The following is a 12,546-nucleotide window of genomic DNA, read 5'->3' on the forward strand; positions in this document are numbered from 1 at the left end:
CTTTTTCTCGTGATACACGAGCGCACGGATCGCGGGATGTTCAGTTTGGAACGTTTTGACAAACGAGCTAATAAAGAGCCGGATAATACTTCGGGCGTTGTGACAATGGAATACGATATATTACACCTATAAATGTATATGAATGTAAAGGCAACGTAATACGAAAGCTGTTTTGAAATATTTTTATGGTGCGTCGCCCGGCCCGTGGGCAAAAATTTACGGTACATCGGCGGTGCGTGGTCGTATACAGTTTCGGTTTTCATGAACCTCCTTATATTAAAAGGCCTTTTGCACTTGCGAAAATCGTCGACGCTCCACAATCTGGGAAATAAATTTCATCGAGGTAGCCTCCTACTATACCGTCGCTGCACCGACTAATTTCCCATGCGTAGAATTTTTTATAATAAAATACCTTTCGAGCCTCGCTTCGAGCTCGAAATGGGACACATTGGTATACGTACCGCTCTTGGTGACGCTTCATGCTTCGCTTGGGAGAACCAGCTGTGCATGGCAGGTGCTCGGAACAGATAGAATCCGAGCGGCGGAAAAATGTATGTACATTAAATATTTAAAAAAAAAAAAAACCACAGCAATTATGTATATCCGTATTTAAAGGCGAACGTTCGTGAGATGAAATAATTGCGAGTAGAACCAAATCGTCGAATTTCAAATTTCTCTGTTTCGGAAAATTGTACCGAGTCTGTGGAAAATCCAGTAGGGTATTCCGAGGTCATGAGGCCATAACGCAGACGTTATTTGGTGAGTATTCGAAGAATTTTGCAAAAAATTCAAGAACAAACCTAAAAATATACGGAAATCACCGACTTTAGTTTTTTGAATACCCCAAAGTTCATTGGTGCGTGAGGAATATCATTTTATTTTCCGATGCATCCGGATCATCGCCACCCCGTGTGTGATCTGGTACAATAACATCGTGGGTAACCTAGACTCTTCCGGACCAAGGGAAGTCATGGTGCTCGAATTGCGGTCAAGTCACGCCGCGTTGAATGAGTTGAGAACATTTCACAGTTGTAATATGAAAACACCGATGATCCAGAGACAAAATCTCGCTTCCGTTTCGCGAATGGGTATACCAGCGACGTATTTTATTCACCGTAGATGAAAACCGATCAGAAAATCAAGTAAATTTGATTTTATGCAAAATTTGAAATTGGTCGGGTTAAGATAGCCGAAAAAAATATCATTCCTTATTTCGGAAACAGAAGTAATCGTAACAATATCTATAGACCAAAAATGGGCCCCAAAAAATAAATGGTCCCACATTATACCCTTTGAAAATGGAAATCTGCTTTGATTGAAACTGGCAGTTTGAAACAAGCCGAACAAATTGAATTAAAAAAAAGGGAGAATCATAAAAATCTGGAGTACGTGGTAAACCGACGATCACCAAGAATTATCGATATGGTATTTGAAACGCTTTTCAAAGATTCGTAATTGAATAATCCATTACGAGATCATCGCTCGTAACAGTCTGCGCCGATCAACCTGATAAGCCGGCAGGTGAACACGCAACACCTCGATCATTGCAGGGGTAAATATTTGCATTCTATTATTCCGACAGCTATTTTTATTTGCGGTTTTAAAACCGAGAAAGTAACGTTCACGACGACGACGACGCGGACGCGGATCTTGAGAATTTCTGTAATCATACCCCTGACGATGATTGAGTGAGATCCTAGAATAACCGAGAACGATCAACTGTAGCGACAGCTGAAGCAAACCCACGGTAAACTGCGGTTTTCCTTCTACTATAGCCACGTGTGTGTTTCATTTTTAAGCGATATTTTTTTCTCTCTTGCTACCCGAAAATCTGATACTTTTGTTAAACGCATAGATAATAAGTTAGACTAAAATAGAAATAGCTATGCTCAATAGGAAAAAGACTCCTCGATTCCGCGGAAAATTAGATACAAAAATTCGCCACTAGAGAGCCAGGCTCCCCGACCTCGCCCATAGGCAAAACACAACGCAGAGAATCTGAGGGTTCGGCCGGTCGGGCGATAGGGGGGCACTAGTTCACTTTTTCGCCACTAAACAATATATCTATGCTAGGACGATTTAAGACCCCATAGGGAAAACTATGCGGTAGGAAACATTTGCTTATACGAAAAGTATAAATCGTTTGCGGGGCGTTACGTTAGCTACAAAAAAATCTCGATAAGTTTAAACTCTACGACCAATAAGTTTTCAAGTTACAGAGCTTGTAAGGTGAATGTTATCTAATTAATTTTATAATTTTTAAATTTCGGATTTATAATATAATTTTGAATTTATTCGTTTTACACGACAAACTAACTTATAATAGTCACTTTATGTGTGGATCTTAAATTATTAATTTTGGAAAGCGCCATGTTTGCAGCGTGTTCATTTTTTAATCCAATTTACATTCTTTCCATTCCACATGTGTCTTTTTCCTTATGTATTTTATGATTCCATTGTAATTATTGATCAAAATTTATCTTCAATTGCTGTAAATAAACTAGTAAGGGAGAGGTGTACAAGATGATTTACTTAAGGGAGAATACTTGGGCGACATAGTACATTCGTTTGTCTAGTTGTAATACTCAAAATGTTAAATTCTTAGATGTATTATCATCATGATCCACATTTTGTGAAACACTATCAAAGAATCATCTTGGACACCGGGGTGTTACAAAATGATTCTCGCAATAGGGAATTTTGGCAATGTCATAGGTTCTGGTAAAATTAAATAAAAATTACTTATCAGAGATATTAATATCTCTAATTGCAAAATCAAATATCTTGAAAGTCTTATCGATGCAATAGCCTCTATAACAAACTACTCAGACCACATCGGACCTAAACTTAAACTCAACCCTATACCTTAGATCAAAGTCACGTAATTTTGTATTTTTTCGCTAGAAAATTTGGTTGTCACTCACAACGCCATTACGTTGGTCTGAGGCGAGGAAATATCGGGGACTCACTTCTCCATTGAGAGCAATTAAATGGCGTCAACAGTTTTGTTGCAGTAAAAAAGGATCATCCAACCTCAATGGATTATCTTGTGCACCTTTCTCCTACTTTTTAAAATCAATAATTGAGAAGCCTCATAGTGTCTATTATAAGTTAATTTCTTATGACGGACGAATGAATTCAAAATCATAGAGGATTCGATATCAATTTTTATTAATATTCACCTTTCAACCTCTGGAACCTGAAAACTATTGGTCGTACAGCTTAAGCTTATCGGAACATTTGTGTCGCGAACGTAATGCCCCACAAACGCTTTCTACCTTTCGTAAAAAAAAATTTTTAACACCGAAAAATCGAGTTAAAACCAGAAAAAAAATGTTCCCGTGTTATTTAAACTGAAAATCGGATTTCTGGATGAACGAAGCATCTATAATTCACTTCGAATTCTTTTCTAAGGGGAATATTTTTTATTTTCTATAAAAGTATCAGATTCTTGGATAGGAAAAGAAAAAAAAAACTATCACCTGAAAATGAAACACCCTAGTGTATATCCCGTTTCGCTGCAATAGAACGAGCCCATGCAATCCTATACTATATCGGCTAAAGAGGTGTGAAAAAAATCTGAATCAACCTTCTGTGCGATGTGCCCGGATGGCTGCGTCCTACGATTTGTTTTTTTTTTTTTTTTTGTAGGTGACTTCTTTCTTGTTCTCGGCATTTTATTAATTCCATCGACTCTCGGGCCAAAGGAAGAAGTGGGTACTCGATGAATATAGGGAAAGCAGAGTATCCGCCAAATCCGGCTTCTTCCGTCCTCGGGGTTAGGGAAGACTCGCGATTTTCGCTACATAAATAAGTGTCCCGGTTCGTTCGTTATCGAAATATTTGAAGCCCCATCTGATTTGAAATGGGAGCGTATAGACGTCGCGATAACTTACTTTTCATTAAAGTAATATTACTCCGCTCCGCGCACTTTATTAGCGATACTGTATAACTGTCTGCGAACGCTGATGAAGATTCACCTTACTCAATTAGGTACCCGCCTTTATCGGGAACGTGCTCAGAATTTATCCAAGAGCTGACTCCCTAGTTTTCAATGGAGAACACCGCGCCAGGTTGATGCGTATCGTTTTATCAGATGCTATAGGTACACGAGTACAGCTGTGTGCACGATACTCCTAAATTATATCAAATTAGTACTCACAAATATTCTCCGTAACTGAGGCCATCGTCGGTTCTGTTTGGCCAATCACTGTAGCAAATTACTCTGACCTCCCCGTTGACGAAGTTTTGCGTGAAGGTCGTGTAAAACAGCAACATTGGCAAAGATAATACGGCACCGACCATCCAAATCGCAACTGCGATGCACAAAGTTGCTCTTCGACCCATTCGAGGTCTCAGGGGATTCATGATCGCCATGTACCTGCAATTAGAGTTCATTCAACGGTCAGTATTTTCCCATAATTCCTATATGCAGCTGCGATAAAAAAAAAAAAAAAAAAAACAAAAATCAAAAAAGTCTCACTGCCCGGGTATAAATCACGATCGACAGTTTATTCGCGTACGTATACGATAAACAAGCTGACGTAAATTTATCCTTTTCGTACAGGTTCGTCAAATTGCGGCGATGTACAAATATGGGCTTAATGAGAGAATAGATGTACTATAGTCCCTATTGATATAAATTGAACGTGGAATGATTATAGCAGATTTGCAAGGTAATCTTCGGCGGTACACGGAGCGCATACGTCGCATGCCTCTACCGACCCCCTAGACTTCAAACGTAATTACACGTCTCGCTCGAACAATTTAATGCGGACAAAAACGTTCAACGAAGCAATCAATGTATCCGATTACACGTTTCGCACGGGTAATTATAAGGTGATGTGTTCGATCGACGATGATTCCAAATTTCGATGTTGGAAAACTGTTCCAGCAAAAGTCGGTCGTCAATGACTAGAAATTTATGACGTCAACTGATATTTTCGACAGTTCCCGAACCCGCAATCCTTCTGTTTTAAAAAGTTGACGAGTAATCAAAACTCCAAATACGAGATGAGGTTCAGGTTTCTAAATTCGTGCAGCGAAATGGACGTATGTATACCGATTGGTGCCGTTGCATTTGCAGCTTGTGGACCGATTGGAATTTGCGAAATCAGTGAATTGGGCCGTTGAACGTTGATGCCATTTTATTCGTTTGCTAATTGCCTAAGGGATACCTATGTGAACTTGGCTCCCGGTCTCGCACCAATCGGCTTGGTTTTTCTAATTTTGGAAGATTTTTTTATCTCGTCGATTGTAGTGAAAACAATTTCGTTTGTGTTAGCTAAAAAAAATTACAGTCACTCGAAAGAATGGGGTCTCCCAAATCCAAGTTTGAGAAAAATTGGATTTCAATTTTTTCTAGCAGACTATAAACGAAATTGTTTTCAATACAATCAACGACATAAAAAAATCTTCCAGAATTAATAAAAACCAAGTCGATCGGTGCGGAAGGAGGCCAAGTTCACATAGGTCTGGGGGGTCGATGTTCAACTTTTCAAATATATCAGCTCTTATTTTAGATGACAGATTGTCACTAGACTGACAATGAAAATATCCTTATTAAAGAATAGTTCAAGACGTTACCGTTGACGTCTAAATCGAGTATGGAAATTGAAATTTGGCAATCAAATAAACAGTTCGGAACGTGGGGGTTGGAAAATTGAAAAAGCAAAGTAAAAAGTGACATCAAGATGCGCAATCGTCCAATGTTGAGATTACAATAGGCTAAACAACATAAAATTCAAATTGCGACAAAAATAATGTACATTGATAAAGAAAAACTTTCGACACGCGTATAAAATGTCGTGACACGGAATTGAAAAAATAATTACGGGACAAAAATCTAGACGATGAACGAAATAAATGCAATTCTGGCTCCGTCTACAAATAGCGAACGATCATCCCTGAAGTCGTGCGACGTGCACGATACTTGCGAAAGCGTAGAATGCTCTGGAATGTCGATGTCATTACGGTCTCGCTGGGCAAAACAGTGTAATGCTTCCTTCGAATAATAACCTGGTTTGTTTCGAAATTGAGATTTGAGATTCCGTTCAAGTCTTGCTATTTCTTCATGCGGAAGTTTCGTTTTTTCCTAGTACTTGATATCAAAATTAAATAGTCGATGTATGGACGGGAGATTTGAATTCGAAATGCAAGCTACGCGGTCTTGAAATCCGATATAAATCTCGGTGGGCAATTTTTTCCCATCGTATTACAACTCTCTTCTCCGACAGATCCAATAACCTTCGTATGGTCTTGATTCGGTCCGCTTTTGTTCAATGCGCCGGTTTTAAATTTGACTTTCAAATGAAATTTATTGGCAGCCACAGACCTTTGACCCCTTCAATTTGTTTCGCATCATTGAATGCGATTACCTCAGCTTACCTACCATTGTCTCTAGATTGTTGATTATTACCCATAATTAATGGTACATATACCCAGCTCCGATAAGAGTGAATGGCGACCAACTCCTATTTTTTGTGTTTTGTTTTCAGCGACCCTCGAATGAGAGTGGAAAATATCGGGTGTACGGTAAGTAAAGCATTTCGCCGGCACCTATCTCAGGTGTATAAATCTTGGTCACGGGATAACGCCTCGCCGTTTGGGAAAAGTTCGGTGTTGATATTTTGGTTCGGAGCGCATCGCGCAACCCAGATAAGGGTTACAAATACGTAATGTAAAGTGTGTGAAAGGTACTCCACGTATGAAAGGGGGGTTGCTAGGCGTACTCAATAGGAATAGTATCGCAACGAGATGAATTTTTAAACCAACTCCGTACGCTGTATTCTTATGGGAAAGGGGCGAAGGTAGAGTTTGATCGGTTCAACCGGATATTGACTCTGTAACGGGTGAGATTTCGATGGAATTCCAAGGTCGATTCGAGCGGGTTGCAAATATTGGCTGTCGAAGGTGCTACGTCGTATCATGTCGTATGTCCTGACGGAGACGGACAGGTGTGTGAATTTTCAATTTTGTTGCTCTTCGAGATTCACTCGTGTTCAGTCGGTTGCAGGCATAAAAGCGCACGGGGTTTGGAAAACATATTTTTCACAATTACATTCAGAACCACTTAAGAATCCGAAAAATTACTATTTAAAAATTTAGAGAAATAGGGAATTATTTTAGATTTTCAAAGTTAGACGATTATGTCTCGCTAATCCGTCGTGAAAATAAACGAATAGAAAAAAAATGAATGATTGGATCATGACTCGTATCCGCTCGCCGTATATACTTATAAAGCTGTCTAGTTTATCATGATTATATTATTATTATTACTCTACTCTTAACGAAACGACGTGAAATGGCGGGCTGAAATCACCTTGTCTAATAAAATCTTAATTTTCTGGAAAATATAACCTTATATATACATACTTACGATTCTTTAAAATTAGATCGAGCTTCTAAAATTTATTTTACATCGTGTTTAAGTAGTCGCTCGGGGTGCAAAACAGCTAATTCGTGTGTAAAACCGAGCAATATACGTCAGTATGGTCGAAGAATCAAAAAGATCGTATCAACTGTTTTTCCATCTGGAAAACAGCCAGCCCTCTGGCGCCGCCAGATTTAATTAGCGGGTATTTAATTTTCAAAATATATCGTCCGACCCAACGCGCGCGCTACCGGCTATGAAATGCGTCGTCCATATATTCCATGTTTATGTATGCACAACCGATATCCGTATACGATATACCAAATGTCGCACAATACGCGTACGTATATTACTAAGGTAGACGCCTGTACGTTCACAGTGGTATGTACGCTACCTGTATGTTTTATGAATATGTACACGGTACATAGACGTATGTGCGTACACAACTCACATAGCAGACCGGGTGGCTTAGCAGTATTAATAGCATTACAGATAGGCACTCAAACTGCCAATAGCAGGCATACTATGAATTTCCCACCATGAACTGCGTCCTCGTTTTCGGCCCACAAGCGTAAAGGGTTATACGCGTATCTTCAATTACGCTCGTAATTTCACCCAAATTACAGTAACAGACTCAATCGCCGATTCCTCTACCACCGCAACTTTCGACGAAACGGTAAAACAAAAACAAAAACCAAGAATTCATTCGATTCAATTTTACAAACGTGTCAAATACATACATATATATGCCCTAGATGTGCATATATCTACCGTCACTAATTGTTTACTTAGAATGTTCAAGCTCGTGTCGATAGTCGATCGGCCAAATTCCGGTTGAATGACTAGTTTTCTTTTACGTTCGAACAATTTCCGTGGGAAATTTTTCCATCGCATCTGCGCAAAGAATGTCTCGATTTTAGTTTAGCCTGAATTTTTTACTTTTTTACAAGTATGAACTGGTCTCGGGTATTTTTTTCTTATTTGCATTCGCATATAAAATACCGGACATTCTTAGATCTCGAGCATCTTTGAAAAGAGGCACTTGCAGTTGCATATGAAAATTCATGCTGCCGGCATCGTGATAAAAGCCACGAATATTGATTCGACAAATCTCTATAGCTGATATTCAGCTACTCTATTTTCACTCAAGATTTCTCCCAAGATTTGGAAGGAAATGTAGGAAAATAATGTATTCGTTCATCTACGGCATGAGCTACAATTTCAGACTTTCATGGCCTATTTCAACAGATTTTATGCAACTTTGTACGTACGTACACGTATGTCGAGAACTGAAAACCGTAGGAGAGCGTCCCACCAAAGTAATTTGAATGAAAAAAAGTATCAAAATTAATAAATGAAATAACTAGAGCGGAATATGGTTGAAAAAGTAACATTACCGCAATATACATATGACAGCGTCGCATTTGATGAATTTTTTTCTGGATCGGCGATTTTATATATTTCGTAAAATTAAGTTACACTCACATGAGTACGAAAGTTTTTCGCTGCCAAGCATTTAGGTTACATCCATTATGTGCGTTCTGCGTTACTTTTTCCGTTCACAGCTCTATGGTTCAAAGAGAAGGGAAAAAGTGCCGAAATGTTTTTTCTGTGTTCCGAATGATTGAAATAGCCTATCCATCTACGACAGCGTGAGTAAATCAACATCGATTCCGACTCACCATCCCCAAAACTGAAGTAATTGCGATTATTGATTTTTCACAAATGGGGTTCGCATCTGTCGGTATTACGTGATACATATTGCATCGGCTTACCGTTAGAAATAATAGGTGCATACGAGGAAAAAAATGTCCAACTTTATTCGAACAGGCGTCATTCTTTCAACTTTGAACAACGAGTGAATTCAGCGTTACGATTCTCGAATCAAAGCAATTAATCTATATATTTGTTACTGCGCACACTTTTGATGTCATAGCGGTACGTTCACCGCATTCCACGTAAATATCATCTATCTCGTTGGCGGTTAACGTAGATCGCATTGGACGTGGATTTGACGTATAGTCAACGCAACGTTCCACATCCCTCAAATACCTGGTTTATGTTTCGCGACACGATTGCTGCGAGTATTTACAAACAATGATAAACAGCTTAATTTAGTTCGTATGTAAAGTTATTAGGGGATAGCATTTGTGGCGTAAACACAAATATGGTAATGACTTACGGTGTTAGTCCTACACCCGGTTATCTAATCCGCTTAGGCGCGATCCCTGTCAAACAACTTGAGAAATTTGGAAACAACGCTACGTAGCCTCCTGTACCCTTAAGGCAGGGGATGAAATTATGTGATGATTAGAGACAGACCGGCGGAGGCGGAATCTTCGGATTCACCAAATCCGCCCAGAACCGGTTGGTGTGACCTGGGGACATTTGTTCTGACGATGAATGTGCTTTTCTATTTGTTCCCGCAAACAAACAAGTCGCCTCTGTCTCGTCTTCCGTCGATCCGATCACAATTCATCACAAGGATTGTCTGAATTCCCGAAAATCGAACGAAGATCAAACGGTTGGATATATTCAAAATGGGGTCACTGATTTTTGTTCCGGTTATGATGTACACGTTCTCGCACATTTGAGTGATTTTTCAAGACTGTGGAAAGTGAAAAACGCAAATATACAACGGTGAATCTGTTTTGTGGCTGAAACAGAAAAATGATGTTACAGATTCAGTTGTTTCCGAGAATACTCTATGGGGAGAAACTAGACGATATGATTTCGGGAAGGATATAAAAAAGAATATGAACTTCACAAAAGAGATTGAGACGGCGTGGTATTCAGTATTTGAGCAGACTTTGCAAGCTCCTTCACATCATACAATCAAAACAAAAGGCAGAAAGTATATCTTTCGCTATTCAAGATTCGAAATCCTCAAATACCGAATTCGACCGGCATTCGTATCTTTCGAACCAGAAGGTGAATTTCGCGACGACAAATCGTCTTCTTTTTCTCAAAGAATTTTTTCTCGTTCTCAGTATCGCGAAAAACTTGAATCCGCTTGAAAATCTCAAAATCGAGAGATTAGGTACAGATTTGGACAGTTTTCTTGCATCTCAAATCGATGAAAACTTTTGACACAAAATACTTTCGTTCTGCCGACGAATAACTGAATAACTGAATAAATTAATGCAGTTCTATGATGTGCGCGGTTCGTTTTTATTCACGGTGCATCTCCATATTGCGGTGTAAAAGTCAAACTGAAGCTTCAATTTTAGCATTCTTTGTTTGAGTTACCCATTACGTATTATCCTTCCATGTTAAATATGAGTACGTGTAAATAAAAATTAGTTGAAATGAGATAAAGATTTTTTTACCCATTGAGTAACTCAATCGATTAACCCTAATGCGTTTCGCAAATGACAACGCGGATAAAAGTTACTCCCGCAATTGATCAGTTTTATCGGGATGAAATTCATGGGTAAAAGTGACGGAATCAAGCGATTGAATCTTCCCTGTACGTCATGCATCAGCTGAAAAAAGTCGATACTTGGCGGATGACGAATGATGATTAATCCGGCATTGCAGATGTGGTTTGTATTCAAGCGTCAGCTTTAAACTTCAACTTGGGATCGACCTCCGTTCCTATACGTATATCCAGCCACAGTCTGAGACCACGCGGTTATACCTAGATATTCAAGCGCAAAGAAAATCTGGGACAGATTTAATTGCCGTTTGCACTTGCCATCTGCCGTTCCAAAACACCCCATGGCACGGGAGTTCCCGACAGTTACGCTCCCTGGAATTAAGTTTCTACTCTGTAACACTTTATGGAATTTTTGTATTATGCATTGTTCGCAATTCCGACTGTCACAAATCACATCGATACGTAACAGACGTTCGCTTCTGGCGCTACGAACTGTAAATTGTTCGTCAAACTTTTGGGTTACCCGGTTGTACGAGTAAATTATTGTCACAGGGTTGATTGGCATCGAGATGATTTTTGGGCATTACGAGATCATGATGAGAAATCAATTTCCCCGATTAATGAAGGTTGTTTGAATACAACAGATTGAGGGCTCGGAGGCACTCTCGGGGTCGACCGACCCATGGGTGAGAGCGGTAGACAATGAAAATATTTGAGTTTATATCCGCGGAACTTTGAAAGTTGCTCAAAGTCGAAAGTAAACGTTTTGGAGGGCAGATTACAGTCTCCCTCATCAAGTACGAACTTGGCTCGAATGGTGTTTACTTCAAAACTTAATCATTCCCTATAGAACAAGGGAGTACTAGGCCTTCAAAACAACCTGTTACACATAAATATTGTCCAACGGCGTATTAAATTGTTAATCATCTACGTTACGTCATTGTCTGACTTTAACTTGGGTGCAATAAGTTCCTACGTACGTTTCCGCCGAAGTCCACCCCACCGCATATCCACAACGATGAATCAACCATTCGCGACTTGTGAATAGAATCAAAAAAGTAAACACACGCTGCATTACACTCAAGCTTTTGTCTACTTCACAACATTTACAGGTACTGAACAAATAGGAATTAATTTATACCTGGTTATAACAAGTAATATTAGCCAAATTAGTTGACTACCTTGTCTGATTATTGCTCACGTATTCCATCAATTTGTACCGTCGTCTGGTGAGCTGCTGAAGACGATGAATAACTGAATCTCAATTAGACGAAACGCCCTTCAATAAAATCAACTTATATCTGAACAAAGCGTCTTTTCAAACTTTGAAGAACGACTGAATTCATCAGTTTGAAAACCGGAGCGGTTATTAAATAATCTACACGTATTCGTCGTTCTCTAGTCTTTTTTATCAGCGCGAGATTCACTTGTGATTTCATTACAACAAACGATTTCTCTCAGATGTCGGTTTGAGAAAAGCTTCTTCAAATACCTCACCGCGTCCTACGTATAATATACATAGGTATACATCTCGGTGCTTAACGTAACATCACGTGGAAATTTAATTTTCTTCAACTGCAAGGCGCATATAACTTTTTTATATGATTAATTCACACCTAGCAAACAGGATTGAGTAGCTATATACCTGGGGCTTTAAACTTAACCCACTTGCTGCACCTGCACGCCTTTGTGTGTTATACGATGCAATGTAAAGTGAACACCTGGAAAACACGAACGTGTAACATCCCTACGTCGTTTGACCTCCCCGAATCATCCGTTGCCTCTACGTCCTACG

General features: G+C 39.3%; 1 protein-coding gene across 3 annotated transcripts in view; it reads right to left on the bottom strand.

Annotated features, from left to right (window-relative positions):
• The window catches only part of LOC105684934 (tachykinin-like peptides receptor 99D), a 142,505-nt gene that overhangs the window by 29,787 nt on the left and 100,172 nt on the right, over positions 1-12,546 (bottom strand). For all 3 annotated transcript variants that reach the window (XR_007277203.1, XM_048651101.1, XM_048651100.1), the window contains exon 4: positions 4,163-4,381. Coding sequence is in view for 2 of the 3 variants with exons in the window: in XM_048651101.1 (XP_048507058.1) it covers positions 4,163-4,381 (219 nt within the window). In the remaining variant the exon portion in view is untranslated. The remainder of the gene's footprint in view (positions 1-4,162; positions 4,382-12,546) is intronic.

The sequence above is a fragment of the Athalia rosae genome, chromosome 2 (genome assembly GCF_917208135.1).
Source record: "Athalia rosae chromosome 2, iyAthRosa1.1, whole genome shotgun sequence".
NCBI lineage: Eukaryota > Metazoa > Arthropoda > Insecta > Hymenoptera > Athaliidae > Athalia > Athalia rosae.